General features: G+C 36.9%; 5 protein-coding genes across 5 annotated transcripts in view; 4 read left to right on the top strand and 1 right to left on the bottom strand.

The window, feature by feature from the left end:
• Positions 1-3588, top strand: part of CBG15927 — a gene marked incomplete at both ends in the record, with an annotated part of 7341 nt that extends 3753 nt beyond the window's left edge. Inside the window, 2 exons of the mRNA XM_002643288.1 lie at positions 1446-1773; positions 3516-3588. Coding sequence (XP_002643334.1) covers positions 1446-1773; positions 3516-3588 — 401 coding nt within the window. The remainder of the gene's footprint in view (positions 1-1445; positions 1774-3515) is intronic.
• Positions 3589-5596: 2008 nt separating this feature from the next.
• CBG27469 lies at positions 5597-8889 on the top strand (the record flags this gene model as incomplete). Its single annotated transcript, XM_045238941.1, has 4 exons — positions 5597-5654; positions 7513-7585; positions 8247-8579; positions 8865-8889. 4 exons carry the CDS (start codon positions 5597-5599, stop codon positions 8887-8889), a joined length of 489 nt encoding a protein of 162 aa, XP_045099835.1.
• Positions 8890-9807: 918 nt separating this feature from the next.
• Positions 9808-10485, bottom strand: Cbr-osm-11 (the record flags this gene model as incomplete). The annotated part of the gene is made up of 2 exons (XM_002643289.1): positions 9808-10322; positions 10434-10485. 2 exons carry the CDS (start codon positions 10483-10485, stop codon positions 9808-9810), a joined length of 567 nt encoding a protein of 188 aa, XP_002643335.1.
• A 726-nt stretch (positions 10486-11211) lies between these two features.
• Positions 11212-12862, top strand: CBG27468 (the record flags this gene model as incomplete). The annotated part of the gene is made up of 3 exons (XM_045238940.1): positions 11212-11239; positions 12100-12335; positions 12737-12862. 3 exons carry the CDS (start codon positions 11212-11214, stop codon positions 12860-12862), a joined length of 390 nt encoding a protein of 129 aa, XP_045099834.1.
• A 5930-nt stretch (positions 12863-18792) lies between these two features.
• Cbr-pbo-6 lies at positions 18793-22295 on the top strand (the record flags this gene model as incomplete). The annotated part of the gene is made up of 11 exons (XM_045238939.1): positions 18793-18874; positions 18920-18965; positions 19017-19145; positions 19724-19833; positions 20026-20069; positions 20119-20217; positions 20457-20642; positions 20834-20936; positions 21763-21842; positions 21892-21981; positions 22137-22295. The coding sequence occupies 11 exons, from the start codon at positions 18793-18795 to the stop codon at positions 22293-22295; spliced, it is 1128 nt and encodes a 375-aa protein (XP_045095963.1).
• Between the last annotated feature and the right edge of the window lie 983 nt (positions 22296-23278).

Here is a 23278-nt window from a genome sequence, read left to right as displayed (position 1 = left end):
ACTCATCCTCATCAATTTCACAGTTGTCGCCAGAAAATCCAGGAAGACAAGAGCATTTTACATCACCCTGAACGTCTTTTTTTTTCGAATTCTATGCCCATATCAAACACTCACGTTATCTGCTAGACATGTTCCGTTATTTTGACAAGTGTGTGTTGCGCAAGAGGACAACAAGGTGGTGGTGTTCTTGACGGTCGTGTTCTGACAAAAGTACAATCCGTCGGCTCCTTTTGTGCACCTATAATAAAAGTCTCTTGCCTCGTTTGTTTTGTCTCTGATGAGGTCATGTATACCTTTCGTCGTCGCTACATTGCGGTGAGCACTTTTGAGCAGTAGCATCATCGTCGGTCACCAAAATGTCGCAGAGGGAACCCATCCATCCTTCAGAACACTGACAAGTTTCTCACCGAACGTGCCTTTCAGGCAGTTGCCATGAAGACAGTGCAAACCGCAATTATCCTGACAGAGAAGTCCGCTAAAGCCTTGCGGACAATCGCATTGGAACATGCGCGTCTCGTCGTTGACTGTGCATGTTCCGCCGTTGAGACAAGTGTTCCTGCTACAAGCCCTGTCCGATAATCCTGCAAAAAATAAGAGATAGATGGGGAGAAAGGGGGGGGTGTTGTTGATGAGGGGATATGCTCTTATGCATCTTAATGATAATGATGGATGGGTTTTGGTGGTGTTGGTGACGGTAGGTTTCGGTTGAGTCAAAAGAATTTTAAACTCCTTCAAAATTCTATTTTAATGACTTTGCTCATATCGTAAAACCTGTAATAGAAGGGTCCCTTACTTTCAACCTTAAAACATTTTATCTCGATGCCTGTGAAAGATATAAAAAAGTTGTCAACTGATCAATTGTTAATCATAATATCACAAACATTTTATTAGTTGACAGGTTTTCGATATCTCTCATAGGAGCTGAGATAACTAAGCTCAAACTTGGACAGTGCGGGGCCATTTTATTACAGGTTTTACAGTAATTCTTGAAATTATTTTTTATTTATTTTCAAAATTTCAGTTCTTTGAAATTTATTGCATTTTTCTTCTAATAACTTCCGCGTTTCTATACATAGTATCTCTTTAGAAAACTGTCTCCTTATATCCTTTATAATCATTTTCTTCATCTTCACCTTAATAAAAATTAGAACAAAATGTGTTTTTCCCCGCTTCACTATACTTTTTTTGACAAGCCAAGGACACATATCGTAACCTCAACATGACATCACTAAGTTTTCCCTACTATCATCTCAATCTTTTCGCACCCAACACTTACCATTTGTAACAAGGGTACAAAATATGAGAAAGTGTAGATATTTCATGAGTGGATCATCCGAGAAGATTGAAGAGAATGGAATGCAAATGGAATAAATTGGCGGGAGGTGGTGGTGGCAGCTAGTCGAATTGTTGAAAAAAGGTCGTTTGCCGCTTGATTGTTCTTGTAGAGGAGACTGGACCTGGAGAGCCAGGTGTATTGTCGGATAATAAGCAGGTAATTAGAACGGAAGAGGGAGGGAATGACGGAAAAGAGGGGGGAAGAGTACGGCAATCACGGACGGCAGTGTCCGGCGGATGCTTGGGAGGTCCAACAGAGGGTCAACTAGCTATGATGATGATCGCACGCGCGCGTCGATGCGGATTTGGTGCTGTTTTGGCGGCAAAAAAAATGAGCGACAACCGATTGGATATGACTAGTTATTCGGCCCTTTTTTTCACCACATTCATTTCGCTCTCTATCCATTTCCTATATCCGACACGCATCCACGAAAAAAAGTAGAATAGTTGAAAAAGGAGAGTTTGTGTTTGTCCTGTTATGCGGAAAACGAATATATACAAATGTAGGATTTGGTAAATCTACTGTGAATCTACTATGAAGGCAATTCAAATTTCGAAAATCGCAGTAAAGTTTTTAGAAGTATTTCCTGACAGTGATGAGAAAATTGAGGGATATCGAAGAAAAGTGAGCCCCCAATTGAGGAGTGACCGTTTTGAAAGGGAGCAATTTATAATTCTGGGGAGTGTTGGTAGGCGAAAGGAGAAAATTGAAAAAAGGGAAACGAAAGGGCATAAAACTATGAATTTCGAATCGAAAAACCAATTGAGTGAAAGATATTAAAACTGAAGAAGTGGAAATTTTGGAATTATCAAGACAAATGGTACGAAATACGGTGGAATACGGTGGAATACGGTGGAATACCGTGGAATACGGAATCTAGTGGAAGCCCATTTAAACCGTTAGCTTTGAGCTCAATTATCTCAATCCCTGTAAATGGTATAAAAAATTTGTCAACTGATAAATCGTTTTTCATCTAATTTTCAATATTTTATCTGTTGACAAAGTTTTAATATCTTTCAGAGAAATCGAGATATATGAGCTCAAAGTTACCGGTTTGGGTGGACGTCTAATAGGGGAAATACGATTAGATTTTATTTGCTATAGAAACTTGTAGAGAAACATTTTGAGCTTTAAATCATGTAGCTAACGATCACTAAGTCAAAAAGTATATAGGCGTGATTTCTTAATTTCAAATCTGCAGAAACACACTTTTAAAAGTTGCAAAAAAGTCCCAAAATCCTCTTAATCTCCAAAATTTTCATTTCCATAATGTAAAACTCAGCCGGACGAAATTTCTATATCTGCTTATGGTATTATCTAAACTCAACAACACAGAAAAAAAATGTATATGACGACTACATCCTACTCTGTCTCTCTCATCACTATCTATTTTGGACATACTACACCTTCTTTTTTTTGAATGTGTGCCGCATATAATAATGTGTTTGGGGTATTTGCGAGTCAATAAAAAAGACAAAACATGATGACGCGGTATAAGGTCATAGAAATTACCACCGCGCGGCGGAGCATTATTGGTATTGATAACAGTGTACACAGAGAGTTTTCATAAGAATATGGACAAGAACAATTGGGCATCCGAATGGCACTTGATGGACGGTGTAAATGTGCGTGGACAACCGGAATACGGTGCATTAGGGAAGAGGAGGAACATGTGTATTTGTTTCGAAGGGGTTTCCGGTTTTGGCGTGAAGATGCAGAGAGAGCTGATAGAATGATAACAAGATGTGATAGCAAGAGCACTACACAAATTGGATATGATGGAAGACAAAATAATTCGGTGCAAATTATAGGAGAAAATACAATTTTCCGGTGAAAAAATTAGACGGAATTAGCGCCAAAAGAGCCAAAACGACCGAATTGGCGCCAAAAGGACCATGATCCCAAAATTGAATTTCAAGAAATTCAACCAAATTACGAGATTTCAATTTTAAATAAGCCAAAACATTTTGTTAAATGATTTCCAAAATTAATTGAAAAATTAAACAGAAAAACACAAATTCAGGCAGTTTCGAACTCATTCAAAAAAAGTGGATTAGTAATCCACAATTTGAAAAAAAACATCAGTGAATTTTTTCTCAAAATTTTGTGGGATTTATACAGTATCGGATATACAAAATCAAATTTTTCGGTGGATTTTTTGCCATTTGACCATTTTCAGAAGTCTGGAGCTCGGCTGTCAAGTTTCCGATAACTTTGAAATGTTTGGAAAATCAAAAACTGACCTAGATTGAAAACTTTGCGTTTACAGAATTTTTCGAAAATTCCTAGTTTTTCAGTTATTTGCCAATTTATAGAAGAAACCTTTTTTGACCCGTTTTAGTACAAAATCCGAAAAAATGGTTGTCCTTCAGGAATCAGCAGTAATTGGAAATTTTTTAATCTAGTTATGTTTTATACACGTCAAAAGCTTTATTTCAAGTAGCCACGCTCAATTAAAAAAAAAGCAAAAAAAAAGGAAATGAAAATAATTATCTGGGAGGTTTATAAGCGAAACCAGACAGGAAACAATGAAATAAAAAGCATAATTTCTTTTTAGAAGAATCGCTTCTGAGAATGACATCCAATTATGAAAATCGCCGTCATATGTTTGGAAAATTAGAAATAATGTTTCAATCTCAATCTCAGTGACCAGAAACACAAACTAGTAGCTCATTCAGAGACTCATCAACGCAAAGATCCTCCAAAAGCACAGAAACAACACTTGAGTTTGGGGTAGGAGGGATATGACTTTGTTTGGGCAAGCGCCGTCTCTCCCCTCCTTCTATCATTCAAGACTTTCAACGGGCTCCCAGAGCACTCCCCCTTCCTGAGCAGAGCCACTTAAAGAGCTCCCTCCCGGTGTTCAGGTGAACTTCTCTTGAGTTCGCGGAAAACGTTTTGTACTGTAGCCGGCGGAAGAGGAGTATACAAAAAGCGGGGTTCGGGTTCGCAAGTGGATGCTTTTTGGGAAATGGTCACTTGTTTCGAAATTGTTAGCACGTTCTCGTCTTACCGCCGTCGCCGCCACTGTCATATCTGAAGAACTTGTGTGTTTCCTCCTCTCCTTGTTAATTAACTGCGTTTACCGATTTGCTCTAATTTGTACTCCCCCATTCACAGTCAGTGTGGTCATTTGCTTCTTGTTCACATATTTGTCCAAGTTTGTTAATGAATCGAGACCAAAAATCGAGACCTAAAATTGTAGGGCTACCACCTACAGGAAACAAATTCGAAATTTGAGACCCCTTGTCTGTTGTCTACGGTCAAGCAGACACAAAAGCGACCAGATTTTTCAAGAGGTCTCAAAATCATAAGATCGTCGTTTCTCACCCAAAATAGGAAACACTCTTGTATCACACGTTATCACAATGATAGTTAGGTTTTTTGCCCTTATCAAACCAATCTGTTCCATCTGATCTGATAATAGAATTTCGACGATTTTAGAAGTACAAACAAGGTGCGTGCGGTATACTTCAAACGTGACTTGTCGAGAAAACGAGGACAAAAAAAACCTGTGAACATTGAGTGTCCTAATTGAAGAGTGTATGTTTCTCGACCTTCGAAGAGGAAAAAACTTGAGGAATGGTCAAGCTAAGTATAGCGGGAGTCCAAAGGGATTCCAAAATATAAAAAACATTGTACAACCTATAATATAACGCCACCCGAACTTTGAACTTCGAGCTAATTTCTATGGGTTATTGCTGAAGATATACAAAAGTTGTTAACTGTTACATTGTTTATCATAATATGACAAACATTTTATCAGTGGACACATTTTCGATATCTCCAATACGAATGGAGATAAATAGCTGCCCTTCTACTAAAAGTGTTACGGTAATTTTCAGAAGTCCTCGTTTTTATTTTTTTTAACTCTGAGATGGTTGAAAACCGATAATAATGTTTATTGCAATCACAACAAACTGTCACAAATATCCATTCATCCAAATTCAGCCGGAAAAAAACTTATCTCAAAATAAATGTATTCAACAAAGAATTTCTGAAAAATAAATTTCAAAAATAGCTAAACAGCTGAATAGTTAAACGTCTACAGTAACCTGAATTCAAATTCAATGCTGGCTGTTTTACAGATAAGGATTGATTTACAGTAACATCAAACTGAACCCAAAAATTGGAATTTTCAGCTGATTTTTTGTCTTTTCAACCAATTACAGGATTCTGAAGCTCGGCTGTCAAGTTTTCAACCACATTGAAGGTTTTGGACTTAGCCTGAAAACTTTGCATTCCCAGAATTTTTCAAAAATGCCCAGTTTTTCAGCTACTTGTCAATTTCTGAAGGACGCGTGTTTTTCAAGTTTCAGTACAAAAATGGGAGAAATCGGCAAATAGCTGGAAAACTAGGATTTTTCAAAAAATCCTCTAAATGCAAAGTTTTCAATTTAGGTCTGATTTACACCCTCCAGAATTTTCAAACTGATCGCACACTTGATGGCCGAGCTCCAGACTTCTGGAAATGGTCAAAATGACTGAAAATCAACTGAAACTTACGTTTTTGCATGTCTTATTGACCGGTACTGTAGAGTTTTTTTTTCTGGATTTTCGAAATTCTGATCTTCAGGATCTATACAATACAACCAAAAAAATTCCTTCGTACCAAATTCATCTGAAAAAATGTATCTAGAAAAAAAATACATCATAAAAACCGATTTTCTGACGAATTTTTGATATCATTGATGTCTACAGTAAACTGCATCCAACTAAATACTGTCTGATATACAGATAATGATTGCTTTACAGTGATCGTAAGCTGAATATCAAAAAGTAATCACAAAAATTGCTTTTCAAGATTTTTTTCGATAAGATTTTTTGGTTTCTACAGTATCCTGAATCCGAATCCAATACTAACTTCTTGACAGATGATGATTACAATAATTGACCCAAATTCTGCTGCTTCCTTTCGTATTCCAAGACTTCTTTGATTTCCAAACTTTCAGCTTTGATTTCTTTTTTAGCAAACATTTTCAGACAATGCCCACATTCGGCGCAGATCACTATTGCAAAAGGAAGAGGCAAAAAATTCGGGGGGTACAATGATTCGGGGGTACAAGGGGGTACAACTGATTTAGGGGTACAAAATTGGTGATTCGAGGGTACAAAATTCGTATGTACAAAAATTCGGGGGTACAACGATTCGGGGGTACAAACTATGAATGATTCTGGGGTACAACTCATTTCATTTAGGGGTACAACGTTTGTGATTCGAGGGTACAATTTTTTTGACGAAGTTTCTGAATTCCTGAATTTCAGAGCTTGAAAATCTCTGAATTTTTAGAATTTCAGAACTTTGGAATTTCAGTATTTAGGAATCTGAAAATTTCGGAACTTCAGAATCTGAGAATCTCAGAATTCCAGAATTTCAGAACTTCGGAATTTCAAAATTTCAGAACTTCAGAATCTCAATATTTCTGAATTTTCAATAATTACGGCAGAAATTTTCTTCATTGTCTTCAGAATTCTTAGAATTCCAGAATTCGGAATCTGAGAATTTCGGAACTTCAGAATCTGAGACTTTCCAAATTTAAGAATCTCATAATTTCAGAACTTTGAAATCAAAGAATTTCAGAACTTCAGAATCTCAGAATTTCAGAACTTTGGAACTTCAGTATTTCGGTATCTGAGAATTTCGAACGACAGAAATTTTTCACTTCTCATTGTCACACTTTTTGACAATAAGCTAAAATTGAGAAATTTTACAAACTCAGTTTTTTAATGCTTAATTTAAGTTCAAAACCCAGCCGATACTTTCCTCAATGCCAATTTTTCTCTTCTCAATTCCTTGTTATTTCAATTCTATTTCAATTCCCATTGTTTCTCAATATTCCTTCGTCTTTTTCCCAATTTTTCTCAATTTTCGCGGTAATTTAAATTTTTCTCCTTTTTAAACAGTTTTCTATATCATTGATTGAAAAAAACAACCACAATTTAGCTATTTCCCACAAAGTTAAAAAATCCCAAAAAACAAAATGAGCTATTTTATATCGGAAGTTGCTCGAACAGGCAATGAAACGTTACAAAAATTATAAAATTAATTTTTTTCGACCAACTACCACGAAAATTTGAGGAAAAATGATGAAAAACGAAGGAAAACGGAGAAAAATGGGAATTGCGAAAAAATCTCAATTTCGCGAAATTTTCCCATGGAAGAGAAAACCCCGCAGCTCGGCCACGGCCATGGACTGATGACGTCATCGCTCGCAAATTTTATTTTTGGGATTTTCTCCGTTTTCCTTCGTTTTTCATTATTTTTGCTCAAATTTTCGTGGTAATTGGTCGAAAAAAATTAATTTTATAATTTTTGTAATGTTTTATTACCTGTTCGAACTATTTTCGATAGAAAATAGCTCACTTTGGGCCAATTTTTGGGATTTTCGAATTTTGTGGGAAATATTTAAATTGTGATTGTTTCCTTCAATCAATGATCTAAAAAATCATTTAAACATGAGAAAAATTTAAATTACCGCAAAAATTGAGGAAAATTAAGAAAAATAGGGAAAAACGGAAAATTTGGAAAAAACGAAGGAATATTGAGAAACAAAAGAAAATGAAAAAGAATTTAGAAATAAAATTGAGAAAAATTGAAAGTGAGGAAAGTACTGGCATTAAAATCAGTTTGTAAAATTTGTTAAAATCATTTCACAGTTCTCCATTGTCTTTCTTGAAATATTGAGATTCTGAAGTCCTGAAGTTTTGAAGTTCCGAAGTTCTGAGATTTTGAAGTTTTAGCATTCTCAGATTCTGAAGTTACGGAATTCTCAGATTGCGAATTCTGGAATTCCAAAGTCCTAAAATTCTAAGAATTCGAAGTTCTGAAATTCTGAGATTTCGAAGTTCTGAAATTCTCAGATTCTCGGATTCTGATGTTCCGAAATTTTCAGATTCTCAGACTCGGAAGTTCCGAAATTCTCAGATTCCGAATTCAGAGATTTTCAAGCTCTGAAATTCAGGAATTCAGAAACTTCGTCAAAAAAATTGTACCACCGAATCACAACGTTGTACCCCTAAATGAAATAAGTTGTACCCCAGAATCATTGGTAGATTTTACCCCCGAATCGTTGTACCCCCGAATTTTTGTACCCACGAATTTTGTACCCCCGAATCACCAATTTTGTACCCCTAAATCAGTTGTACCCCCTTGTACCCCCGAATCATTGTACCCCCCCCCCCAATTTTTGGCCAAAGAAAGACCTGAAACAAGTTTTCGATTCCCCACAAAATTAATAAATATGTTTTGAGTTCCAGGTGCTATTTTCCATTTCCAGCGCCTCCTCATTAATCACCCACATCACTTTCTGGAATTCCTCAGGTTCCCTCCCAACCTTCCTCATTGGCCTTGTTATGATAACATGCGGCTACCGTAACACACGATTTCCTGTTATTGTAGTTATCAAAAGAAAATAATCCGGTTTGAAAACTCGAAACGGAAAACATTATTTCGATTTTCGAAGGTTGACGGAACTCACGCCACACCTTTTTGGCGTTTTTGCAAGCAATAATTGTTTGTGCCTGGAAGAAAGAGGCCCAAGAAGAAATGTTGACACTAGAAGGGAAGGAAGAACATGTTCAATGCGATGATATGATGATAATATTGCTTCTGCTGCTTCTCTTTTCTTCTCCTTCTTTTCAAAGAGCGAGCCACCATCATTTATCAAAAGAAACTTCATCTTCGAATCTCGTTCTATCGTCATCAGAAGCCCGCGACGACGACGACGAAAGAGAAGAACGGAAAAGGAAGAAAGAAGAGATTTTCGTTAAGCGTTTGATCTCCTTCACACTATCTACAATCTATTTTCGTTGTGAAGAAGAAGAAGAAGAAAAAAAAGACGTATCACTTTCTTAGTTGTCTTCTTTAGAAGATGGTTACGGTATCTGTATGAAAAAAACATCGTTTCCCTGTAAAGTAGAAGCTTTTCCCTGTAGTAGAAAAGAAAAGAAGAAATTGAGAAAAATAATTTTTATTAAACAATTTCCAAGCAAGTACTGAGGCACTTGTGGGTGTACACAGTACTGAAGTTTCCACAATTTACGGTTTTGGGGTAAATTTAGAGCACAAATGGGGAGGTAAATAAAGAGAAAAGCAGATATTAATCAGTTATCCAGCGATAAGTTCCATACCAATTCGCTGCGATAACTGATTAATCAGTTATCTAGCTATTTTAAAAGCTTTCGAAAGTTGTACACGATTCAAGATATCGAGATCTTAAATAGCTTAGCGAATCGGTAGGAGCGCTATAGAGAAAATTAGAAAAATGTGGGGGCGGGGGATAAGCAGAAAAATTAAATAATTGCACTAGGGTGCGAGCTCATAACAATTACTATAGGGGGGGGGTGAACAAGAGAAGGGGTGTTAGGATAATGGGAGGGCCCACCTAGGCAAAAAACATTGCTTGTCTTAACGGTCGCTTTGAACCGGAGGGTTTAGCTATTTACAAAATTAACAACCAAAACCAATTTTTTTAATACTGTACTGGAGCGAACATGGTGCACTTGGAGTACCAACGTTGGCAGGTTTGAGCCATGGAGGCCGACGATGGTGGGTTGCACATCTGGTGGACCTTTGGATGGGTGTGGGCGCACTTGCACTCGTCGGTACAGTGTGGAGCGGTGCATTCTGGTGTGCACGTAGCGACGATGGCGGCGGTGAGACGGGTGGTTTGTGGAACGGTTCTTGGTGCGTTGTGTTGAATTGGCTTGCGCTCATCGGCGATTGGCAAATCGAGGCTGGCAAAGTCGGATCCTCTTGGAAGAACTGGTGGCATCACGAGTGGGGATCCGAGGTCTGGGAGCTCGACGAGTCCGGCCTTTCCAACGGCGCAGTGCTTTTCGTAGGCTGGGCAGAACTTGGCCACCTTTCCGAAGAGGGCACGGTCGATTGGTCCAGCATTCTCTCCACAGTACTTGTTGTAGTGCTCCATGTGCTTGACGCAATAGCGATCGGAAGCGGAATCACGACGAACACGGGCAGGGCTGGCTGAAAATTGATTTTGATGAGTTGTGGTCAACCTCGTAAATTATTGCTCTACTATTCTAGAAGTTTCTAAAAGTTTCTAGAAGTTTCTAAAGATCAAAATGTATTGCTCACCTTGTGCCAAGACAATAATAAAAGCGAGAACGGCGACGGTAGTAAAATTCATGTTTGCAAGCGGTGCTTTTTTGAGATTCAATTGCTTGATCTCGCAAGTCGAAACTGCGTGTCGATCTTCTGAAACTGCCACCTTTTATGTGTTCGAGAGAACTCCGCCCACCCGCTCCCCCCCACCCCCAATCGAATTCTTTTCGACCGCCCTTCCTTGTCTGTGAGAGTCGTCGGAAGCGCGAAGCTCCGCCTCCTTGGAACTTTGAAGATTGCCTCGCGGGCAAGGCGAAGGACACTGTATTAACTGATATGTTCTAAAAATATCATCACCGCTACCGCGAAAAAGAAGATGAAGGGGAAGAAGATGAATCGAAGGGATGAGGCGACTAGAGGGATGGTGGAAATAGCGACACCGTCGCTAGAGGGTTTTGGTGGTTTCTGCGCGGAAAGACGAATGATGGATGGGATCTCTAATGATCGCCCTGTGGTTAGAGTGGAGGAGAAGCCAGTGCAGCAGGCACACACAGTTTTCTGAAGATGATAGTGGTCGAAAAATCTATGATAATGATGATGTGAGAAAAAAAGATGTCGCCGAATAAAGAAGAAGGATCCGATTTAGATGTGTGTGGGGTACGTCGAGGTCGTGTTTCGATCTCCGTCGTTATCATGCACCCTGCATATATCACAAACATCTTCTTCACCGTGGTGCGCGCAAACTCCGACAACTCGTGATGCCTAAAAAGAAGATGGGGTTGATGGGGATACGATATCTACGCCCGAAATAATGCACTCAAAATGGCTAGGCTATTTTCGTCTCATTCATCAAATCGTCATGCGGAACACAATCAGACTACTACTACAGTGACCGTAGTCCGTGTACAGTCATCAGTCTCACGTTGGCCGGGAAGCGTGTGCCTTCTAGAAGTTCATTGTTCTCAAATGGAAGCTTAGGCTTCTTGACCCTCTTGACCACAACAGTTCATGGGGTCATTTTTGGAGTGTAATAGTTTAAGCTTCCTTCTAAATGAATAGTTGAATGGACTTGAACTTTTTTGTTAGATTCAATGGTTTGACGAATTCTGAATTCTGAACTTCTTAGCATTTCATAAGTTTTTCTCTGCTTATTGTGACGATTTCTGAACTTTTCAGTATTTCATAAATGTTTGTATGCTTGTGCCCTTGTAGTCTGTGCCTGCTTTTTCCATACGTCATAGACGTTGATCTTAAGATTCAGCGGATAGAGTCGTGATCGTAAATCTTCAGACCTATTCTCAAGAGATTCTGTGATTCAGATGATCTTTACTCGAAGCCTAAAAATACAGTATCGGTCAATTGATTTTGACCATTTTCAAGAGTCTGGAGCTCGGCTGTCAAGTGTAGAATCTCTTTGAAAATTTAGGAGGGTGTAAAACAGATTGACCTAGATTGAAAACTTTGGATTTACAGAAACATTATAAAGTTTCTAGTTTTTCAGCTATTTGACCATTTTTGACGGACACCTTTATTTGGCCTCTTTTCGTGCTGAAGCTCTCAAAAAAGGTTTTCTTCAGAAATCAGCAAATATCTGACAAACTAAGAAGTTTAAAAACTTTTTTCTGTTAGAGAGTTTTCAATATAGGTTTGCTTTAAAATCTCCAAAATTTTCGAAATGATAGCACACTTGACAGCTAAGTTAGATTTCTGAAAATGGTCAAAAGAAACACATATATCTTATTGGCCAAAACTGTATATTTTTTGTATTTTCCACACTTCAGCACCAGAAGCTTTTCTTCTTCCAACTTTCAATCTTCATATTCAAACAGCCAGCTCGTTTTCACTTCCCCTATTCCTTCTTCCCCTCTTTCCGATGATCATGCAACTACCGTAATCCGTCCTTGGTCACATAGCGGACACATTCAGGTTCCATTCGTCCGGATTTAGCTGTCCTGTTGTCCCCGCACAGAAGAAAAATGGTATTTTCGTAGAATTTTCGAAACAACTCGTAGTAAACTCTGACCGAAAAACATGCCCTTTGCCCCCCCCCCCCCCCTCGTGTCATCCATTCATCAAGACGACACGGCTTCTAGAAGAAATTGCGCCACTTGTTGATGGATCTTTGAGGACGACCTCCAACTTTTTCGCCTTTTCCGAAATATCTCCTGACTTTTGATGGTTACAATGGAAAATCTAAATTTGGAAACGTTCGTGTCAGTTTGAGTGACAACTCCTTCTTTGATTTCGAAACATTTTTCTAGATAGGCTTTTGATTCTTATTCGCCATATTCAAACAGTCATAGTGTAAATACACGTAAACAGAAGAAGCCCGTGAGAAAGCCCCTTCTCGAACTTTGTGTTCTCAGGGTGCGGCTTCTTCTTTTCACGTCGCCAAAAAACTAACATCATTCTCGTTCACTGGCTCTGTATTGTGTTCTTTCTCTGTTTGTCTAGCACCCTGAAAACTTCTGGTACATCTTCAAAAGTCAAATCGACCAGTATAATAGACCGGGAAAAACATATCAAAACAGCACAACGACCAGTGACTCTGAAGCCTCCAAAGAAAGCTATTTCGGTGAATATTATCAAGGACGGATGGGGAGAGTACTGTAGGATTCTACTACGAGGCTACTACACTGATTGGTAAACTACTTATCAATTTAGATGGTTTGGACACGATGAAATAGGATGAGAAGGGAGTTATGCAACAAAAATCACTACTAGGAGTCGGAGGAGAAGGAGAAGGAGGAGTACGGTAGCAAGAGACCAGGAACCGGAATTGTTTCTTAGGGTTTGTGATCTAATGATAAATGAAAAGGTTACGAAAAGTACGATATTTCGAAAGTTCTTGAGAGTGGTAAAACAAACCCAGATTGAAAACTTTGCATTCACAGTATTTTTCGAAAATTACTAGTTTTTTAGCTTCATGCCGATTTCTAAATGGCAACTGTTTTCTCACGTTTGCAGTACAGATGAGGCCAAAAAGGGGTGTTTTTCAGGAATCGGCAAATAGCTAAAAAACTAAGAATTTTCAAAAAAATTCTGTAAATGCAAGGTTTTCAATCTAGGTCAGTTTCAAACCCTCAGATATTTTCAAAACGATCGGACACATGACAGCCAAGCTTCAGACACCCGACAGTAGACAAACCAGCATATTTGAGAGCCCATCAAAACCTGTGATCCCAAATTTTTTCAAAAAAGAAATATTTTTGTTGGTAATGTCTAGTTGTGTTATTGTTGTTTTCTTTAAACATGTACGCAGTTTGTTTTGGTCTTTCAATTTCTTTAATTTGATTGATAACTCTGAAATCGGAACTATATGTATGACTTAAGCTGGAAATTTCTGCTGAAATTTCTAGAACTTTCTATAGAACCGGTTAGTTTTTACAACATAAAAATGTTCTCTAGAAGAACCCAAGCTTCTTCACACTCCGCTGTCGTCGAAATGTCTCCACGTCTTCTTCAAAAAACAAATTCCTAATAGGAACGAACTGATTACACGTGTTTTTTCTCTCCTTTTGTCTTCTTCAAACGATTTTTTGGTCTCACCCTATACCTCCTATGAAGATAATCTAAATGAGAAAAAACGTGTGAGAGAGAGAAACCGTTCAATCATGTGGCCACATACTACTCGTCAATCTTTCTAAGACGGAAGAAGAATGAAAAAAAGATATAACGTTTTTCAACGTGTATCTTATGAAAGTCATCCTCCTTGTAGTTTGTAGAGAAGGAATAAATCGGTTTCTTTTCCCCAAAAAAAAATTTGGTCTTTTAGATTTTTAAAGGGAGTAAGATAAGCGAGTTAACTTTTTTTATTTAATCGAGTTAGCCTCAGATTACAGGGGAAGTCAATTTTTGAAGATACCTTTCTAAATGTCAAATAATGATAAAAAATCTTTCTTTTTTCTGGAACCCCAAAATGACCTTTATTAGGTATGTGCCGGTTTGTTCCATGGTACTCACAAACAACTCGATCATAATTTATCTAATCGACGCGGAAGTTCTTTGACCTACCGAGAAGAAGTTTCTTTATCAGTCTAACTGATTTTTTTGACAAACAACCAAAGTTGTACATATACTGAAAGTACTTATCACTGAAAGAACAACCAACAAAAGATCGGTTTCAGATGCAGTGTTATGTGGTGATTTATGTAAAACAAAGACCGCATGAAGAGAAAAAGCGGAATTCTACATCTCATGTGACAAAGAAGCCATGAATCAAAATGATTTTATGAGAACTTCTTATTCTCATTAGTTTCGTTCGAAAAAGAACACAAAATTGTTCTTATGTCAATGTCACTGCGTTTGATGATAATATAAATCACGGTAAATTGTTTCTGATGTAATAAAGGAGACACTTAACACATATCTTCTGCAGAGGTTTAGGTAGGTACGGTGATTTTTAGAGGTTTTGATCGTATGATGGGGTTTGTATGGTCTTGGTGATCTTTCAAGAAAAACTGAAAAGGGAAAGTTGAGAGATACAGACTAAAAATTTACAGGGATTTTATGAAATTCGGTTTCAAAGATTGAGTTTCAATTAAAATCAAATAATTGTTTTTAATAAAAAAATCAATTAATCCGGAAAATTCTAGGATATGATCCTGAAACTCTGGTTACTGTATTTTTGTGAACACGAATACAGTAAGATATACAAAAACGTATTTTCAGTTGATTTCCGGCTTTTTTGACCATTTTCAGAAGTCTGGAGCTTGCCTATTCACTTTCCGATCATTTTGAAAATTTTGAAGATTATAAAACAGGCATAGATTGAAAACTTTGTATTTATAGAATTTTTTGAAAATTCCTGGTTTTTCAGATATTGGCTCATTTTTGAGAGACACCTGTTTTTTCAAGTTTTCAGTGTGAAAGCGGGCCAAAAATGTATCTTTCAGATATCGGCAAATAGCTGAAAAACTAGGAATTTTCGAAAACTTCTGTAAACGCAAAATTTTTCAATCTACGTCTGTTTTTCACCTTCCAAAGTTTCCATAATTATCGGAAACTTGAGAACCAAGGTTTTGACTCCAGAAAATGTTAAAAATGACCAAAAATCTACCGAAAAAAGGTTTTTGTGTATATTATTCACCGGTACTGTACATACTGAATTTTTACATGTATTTGGTAAAATTGCTCTCAGAGATTTTGAATAGGAAAAGGTCTAACACGGAAAATTCGAGAAATTCGTTTTGAAACTCCGGATACTGTATTCTTGTAGACACAAAAAAATAGGAAAACATTCCTATTATTTTGAAATAGATCGAAATCTAACCCAAAAAATGAATGCCTCACACCACGAAAATCGAGAACTTTCCTCAAGACTCGATAAGGATCATTTGAGTGATCCATCTTCAAAAACCAGCCACACATATATTTCTGTGTCCCTTCATCTTTAGCTTCTTACATTCCTATTTCTCTAACATCTCTTTGTGATAGATGTGACTTTCAAAAATCGGGTTCATAACGATACGAATGCGTTTGCAGCAATCACATTTTTTGTACACTTGTCAGTTTCCTTTTTCGCCCATCTGCAGATTTTCAAAGACACATTCATCATCAGAGAAACTTTCTAAAGTAACTTGACTTTTTCCCAATTTTTGCGACTTCAAACGGTTTTGAACTTGCAAGAGAAGAGACACTGATTTGGAAATAGATGCAATTTTTGAAGAGATCGTCAATTGTGACGCAAATGGTCACTCAGTAGAACGGAGATGGATCAGCTTGGTGTTTGATTCAAAACCGCAAAAGTTTCGAAAGTTTTGATGCACATATAGTTCCACACGTGGGAAAAAAAATACATAAGACTAGAGTTTCGTTTGTCAAACAGGTTCCGATTTTTTGTGTTTTTGTTATTTTCGGCTTCAACGAATTTTTTGATATGGGATACACTGATCTTCTATTGTTATCGTCTTACAAAAATCGGCAAGAAGGAAACGCCCAAGTAGTAGTGAATCAAAATCAAAGGTATTGTTTGTATGGAAGTTTGAACGCAAAGATGGCGTACAGTATACCAGTAAATGAACGATTTTCGAAAGTCAGTACTACGAATGACCCATACAGTACCGATCATCCGAACGTCCAACTTTAAGATCACATACCTTACCAGTTGTGAGATATACATACTTATTTTTCAGTTGATTTTCGGTCATTTTTACCATTTTCAGGAGTCTGGAGCTCGGCTGTCCAGTGTCCGATGACTTTGAAAATTTTGAATGTTATAAAACAAACCCAGATTGAACATTTTGCATTCACAGAATTCTTCGAAAACTCCTAGATTTGCAGTTTTCAGCCGATTTCTGTAAGACATCTCTTTTTGGTTTGTATTGAACTGAAAACTGTGAAAAACAGGTTTCTTTCTGAAATCGGTAAATAACTGAAAAACTAATAATTTTTGAAAAATTCTGTCAAGACAAAATTTTTAATCTAGTTCTGTTTCATAACTTTCAAAACTTTCAAAGTGAACGAACACTTAACAGCCGACCTCCGGACTCCCGAAAATGTCGAAAATCAACTGAAAAACACGTTTCTGTTTATCTTATCGACCGGTACTGTATAAGATTTTTGAAAGTCAGTTTTCCGAATAAACACAAATCTGAAAGTTTGTGGCAATTTGTAGTTCTCCTTTTTCAAAATTCCAAGTAATTTTCTCTCTTTGACCCGACAACATTATAACCGTATATCATATCCTTTCTCCGAACATCTTCCGATGTGATTTCCGATCAAAGTTTGCGAAAATCAAAAATGTGAGAAGATAGTGAGACGAAAAAACATTCGGCCTTCTCCGACGGATCGGGCCTTCTTCCCCGACGAAGATGAATGCGAATCTATTAGCGCCCCAACGCAATCGCCGCGCGACAGATAAATGACGACGAGTGACAGTTCGACAGCGCGAAGAACACGGCGCCCGTTGGGGACAACACACACGGGTTACGGTACACGAATTCCTCAGATTTTGTCTTCCTTGTGACTTTTAGAGGTGGTCTTGTGAAAAAAGAGAAGAGCGGAATTTTTCAAGGTTTTCGAGAGATAGGAATTGGGAATTTTTATGGTTTGGTACTGATGTGAAACTGATCAAAATAAGAAAATCAAAATATGATAAATTGGGAAATAGAAGCAAAACTAGGAAAGGATCAAATTAGAGAGGTCGAATCAGAAAACAATTTATGCTTTGAACATTTAGAAAACCGGGGATTTTCAACAAAATGATTTCTAAGTCGGATAACAAATTTTTAAAACTTTTCCAGATATAGAAAATTGTAATTTTAATGAACAATTTGATCTCTATCTTACGTTTAGGCTTTCAACTTTATACCTGAATTTCGATTTTTGACTAGAAAATACAAACTCATACAACTTCCAATAAAGTGCCTAACATAGGCCTACCCAACAATAGCCATATCTCTTGTAAATCACAATTTTTTTGTAATTTTAAGCACAAAACCATGATCTGCATCCAAAGTTACCCCAGTAATAAAATTTGGGTAATTATGTTCTTGAAACCGGCCAAATGGCAGTACGAAAACTAAAAAATCGGTTTCCGCAGACAAAACAAAAGTATAAAGCCACCATCGTTGAGAACCCCAGAAAACCGAACCTGGTGAACAAAAAATCATGATTTGAATTCCAAAAATTGCTTTATCTGAGTCCGTTGGGCCGTTGTTTTAAGCCAATTTCAATCGAACCGTCTGAATCGTCAGCTGGAGCATTGGTAGTTCTTATTAGAGGATTTCAAGTGCTATAATATCAATCCCGCAGACATTTCCTAGGTTCACCGACATGTATTTCAAATTTCAATGCCATTTTCAAGAATTTTCCATGTTTTCGTGTCAAAATTAGTACTAAAATGTAACAAAAAGACTGTCAGAAGACTTCTGCCCGAGTCAACATCTATGTTTTTCCAATTTTTCTCCAGTAACACCTTTTCTAGAATATTTATGAATACCCTTTAAAACATATTTATGAATGACTTCATATTTTTTGTTGACGTGGAATAATAAAGAATGTGACTTTTAGAAGAAATGAAAAATATCCGGACACGAGTACCTGAGAAAAAGAGAGGGAACTTTTTTATGACAGATGGGATCACTCTTCTCTTCATGATGCTTCATGCGGACCGCGGATCACAGAAAAAAAAAATTTCAGAAAGATGAAGAAAAAGAGCGGGAAAATAGAGTGCGCCGTCGTCTCTCGCACCGAATAACTGGATAATGGGCTCGTTAATTGTTTTGTGAGCCCTTCTTCCTCTCAGTGCTCCATTGCATCTCGCGCTGATCTCTCATTGTGTGCTTCTTCTGCTCATCACATCTCGGTGTCCTCATTCAGGTTCACACATTTTTTCTCCCGATTCCTACCAGTTTGTTTTTATTCTTTTATTTTAATTTTTTGAGTTAAAATGCAGTTCTCAATATTCACAATACTCATTTTTTACCAAACGGTCACGCTTTCAATACCACAATTCACCGAACAATACCAAGGTATGACTGATTTTTTATTAAGACAAATGATTTTTATTTCTTTAGGATCATCTAGTCGACTGACACGACATTTACTCGAAAAACATAACAAGTTAGAAAGGGATTTTAAAAAAATCAAATTTACAAAAAAAGTTTATTCCAGATGCTCTCCTCCAGATGGAAGAGTTGACATTTCTCATAACATCGAATTGGTGCACATTATTGGAATTAACGAGTTGAATCAAAATATGCAAGTTCTTGTGTACATTATTCAGGTAAATTTTGTGATGAGGTGACCGAGAAAATACGGTTTTACTAGCAATGGAAAGATAGCTCTTTGACAAGATTGGGAACTATTCTAAGCTAGTATTCCAGCAGTGTGTAACCCCTATGCCTTACTCTGAAAAGAAAGTTGGAACCAGAATTTGTTTCTTTTTTTCACGGTCGACTGAGAAAAATTTGAAAAAAAGTTTTCGAAAAAGTTTTTCTAAATTTTCTAGAAATCTTAGGATGCTCCATTATTTTTCATTATCGCACTTCAAAACCGCTCAAAAATGTTAGAGAGTTTAGAAGCATCGTAACTATGAAATTGGTAGTGTATTTCAAAGATGTCTGATATTGGCCCAATGTTTAAAACATGAACATGTGTTTTCCTTTTAAAATTTTTTAACGAACAACCAGTTTTTTTCAAAAATTGACATCTCCTGATTGGGAAATTAGGGTATCATGATACCTTCAATTTTGCTCAAAATCTTGCAGTGTTCCGCAAAAAATACAAATTTTGAATTTGAGACTGCTAGAAAAAATGAAAATAGTTGTTTCTGTTGTTTTGCTCTTTGAAAATATTTTAATTAATCACAAAGCTCTCAGACTTGAACACAAAATGCTCCTCGACGCAGTTCGATCCCCGATCAAAGTTTCATACATCGGAGAAGTCACCTACGCCTATCCAGCAATTTACACTGTCCTCTGTCAGATTGGTATGTGGGTTTTTTCTGGTTTCCCTAATGGATTTTTGATTAATGATGAGTGCTTTCTGGCATCTTTTTCTCATTTTCTTTTTGTGGGAACCTCCTATCAATTATCTTGGAACAACTTTCGAGATTTTGTGGAGTGCAAAATGAGAAGAAGAGAGAGATGAGAGCGTTTTTTCCCATCAATAAATCTTCCAGGAATCGCCAATTTCCCGTTTGACGATCAAGTGTGCAAAATTCGAGTAAGTCGTATGAACTTTGACCTCATGACAAAAACTCTAAACTTTTCAGTTCGCTTCATGGGCCTATGATGAGGATAAGATATTGCTCAACGCGTCACACAAACCGCTTCTCAAGAATTATGCTCCAAATGAGGAATGGGCTCTTCAGGTCCCTAGATTTTCATTTCCAATTCATTTAGCTGCACAATTCTCCTGCACTTCCTGATGAAGAGCAGCTGAATTAACAAACTGTGTCAAACATCCGATATTACATTGTTTGCGAACAAAAAAGTGGTTGAAAATGTACATAGTGTGAATTATCTGCCTGTTGTCTTTCATACGGAACTAAAAGTCGAAAGATCAAATTGAAACTTTGGGAAAATGATTTTTAAAATTCTTAATTTTTAGGATGTCAACATGGCACGGAAGGAATACGAACATGAGGAAACCGTTGTCAGTGAGATAATTTATTACATCAAAGTGGCCAGAAAACCGTTCTACTACTTGATCAGCTTGGTGGTCCCAAGTTATATCATTTGTGTACTTTCGATAGCTGGACTTTTCGCAAGGTTTTCCACGAAACATGAGAGACAGGTAGGGTTGGGGCTTGTTCTGGGTGAGGAGATCCAGATCGAAATTTTTTGTTTAAATTGAATCCAAAGAAATTCCGAAACGCAATTGAAAAAATTGATGTGATCTTTTTTCGGATGTTTCAGCTTTTAAACTTTCCATGGTTTGAACATTCCATGTATTGAAGGTTCTTGCCAAAAAAATATATTTTCCAGGAACGCTTCACACTTGGAGTCACTGCAATTCTCAGTATGGCAGTATTGTCTTTGGTGGTCACGGAAAAGGTTCCGCATAGTTCGGAGAGTGTGCCCTTATTAAGTGAGTTTCTGAAAATTGGAATGTTAGCAATATTTAGAATTATTGGAAAACATTAACTTTCTGAACTAACGTAAAATGTTCGAAGTGATTCAAAACGCGTTTTCAAGAAGCTTGTGATAAGAGAGTTGAAGTTATGTACAAGACGAAAAATTTCAAAGAAATTAATCATTTTTAACACTTTAAAAAAAAAGTTAAATAGATGATATACAGTATGCACTCTCATGAGATGCCTTTGATCCAAACCATCAACTTTAAGTCCATTTATCAATCTTCCTAGAAAAGATATCAAAATGTTGTCAACTAATAAAATGTTTATCATAATATCAAAAATATTTTGATAGTGAACCATCTTTTGATATCATATGAAAAGACCGAGATAAATTGACTCAAAGGAAGTAAAGGGGGATGGGTCTTGCTATTATAATGGTTACTAGGTAAGCAACGTCTTGGACCAACTCTGCTTTTTTTTATTGACTAATATTTTCCAAATTTATGCAGACGAGAGATCATATTTATAATCATTTTCCTTGGAAAACCATTTCTTCTAATTCACAGGTTCAGAAAATGACTTTTGAACTGAATATTCTCAAAAACTATGAAATGAAAAAATTGCATTTTTGGTCACATTACTCATACTATTCTATAATCATACCACTTTTTTCAAATCAGAGCAAAAATCGTAAACTTGAGTGCAAACAAGAAACAACTATGGAAAAATAAGGTTTTTTCTTTCAGTTTTTGCTTTTTTCAGTTGATTTTCTAAGAGAAAAAGAAAAATTCATGAATATTCCAGCACAGCAACAATTTTGATTTCAACGTGTTTCAGTTGTCTACATGCACTTCATTATTATCATGGTAACCATCGCCACGATTCTGACATCAACTGTGATGAGGGTCCATGCAAAGGTATTCTTTATTGCTGGATTTTTCTATTTAACAATTTTTTTTATTTCAGGGCTTCCGTACACATTTTCTAAGTCCACCCAACTGGATTAGGAAGGGATTGTTCATTGCTCGAAAGCATGCGGCTTTCTTTCAGCAGAATGTGAGGCGCACTTGATTCGAAAAAATATATAATTTTAATATTTCCAGGGACAAGTCTATATGGATATACACACTACGGCCGAGCAGTGGGGAGAGGTGAGGAAGATAATCTCGCGCTAAATACAAACATATTCAGATACAAACATGTATTTGCAGGTGTCGCGAAGAATGGATTATCTGCTCGCTTCCGTCTTCATCATCATCATCAGCACACCGACGCTCTACTTGTTCTATATGTGCTTCCAAATGGATCACGCCGCCGCTGAGCGAATTTTGCTAGAAAATGCGAAACGGAGAGATCAGTTGTATTACTGAAAATTTGAGATTTAGCAATAGGGGATAACAATACAAATTTTTTATTACTCTTCTTTTGCATCTTCATTCTCTATATCTACATGTTCCCACACACACATTCATGCATTGAAATTTCTTACCGTCCCCCCCCCCCCACCAGTAATTTGTCTTTTTTCTTCCCCGCAAATTCCTCGCCCGTGAAGGTTCTTTTTCGGAACTACTAGCCATGAGAAATTCATCTCATTCTTTCTCCGTTTTTTTTCCAATTTCGCATTTTTTTTTCTTTTCTTATGTCTCTTGTCTTGAAATCGGTCTATTCTAAATTGGTGGTAGAATAGATAATGAAACGTTATTCCTTCTTTTTTTCTGATTTTCTTTCCAATTTTGAGTTAGTAACAGAAAAGAGGAAATTACAATTCCTGTTTTTCAGTTGATTTTGACAATTTTCAGTAGCCTGCAGCTTGGCTGTCCTAGAGCAAAGAAAGTTTCAAAGGTGTTTTTTCACGTTTTCAGTACAAAAGGGTCGTTCGCTAAAAAATCGGCTAATAACTGAAAAACTAGAAATACTAAAAAAGTTTTGTAACTGCAAAGTTTTCAATCTAGGCCTGTTTTATAACCTACAATATTTTCAAAATGATCGGACACTTTACAACCGAGCTCCAGACTTCTGGAAAGTGTCAAAATCAACTTAAAAAAACGTTTTTTCGTATATTTATGGCAAGAATTGTACTTATAGACTTTTTTGAATGTTTATTTTTTGACTATTTTCTAAAAGCGAAGCCAAATTTTGAGAAGCGCTCTTCGTATGGTCAGGAGAGAGAAAGACACTAAGAACTCGCAGTTCTCACAGTTTCCCATGGAAATATGAGTCAACATCAGTCATTTCTTTAGTATTCTTGAGTCCAAATCGACATTTAACGTTTTCAGAATATTAACAACTTTTTTAGTTTCCGAAGCTTCAATCAAAACTTCAAAAAATTGACTTTATTTTTAAATACTGAGAA

The sequence above is a fragment of the Caenorhabditis briggsae genome (genome assembly GCF_000004555.2).
Source record: "Caenorhabditis briggsae complete genome, chrX, whole genome shotgun sequence".
NCBI classification, from domain to species: Eukaryota; Metazoa; Nematoda; class Chromadorea; order Rhabditida; family Rhabditidae; genus Caenorhabditis; species Caenorhabditis briggsae.
This window is presented reverse-complemented; position numbering and strand designations above follow the sequence as displayed.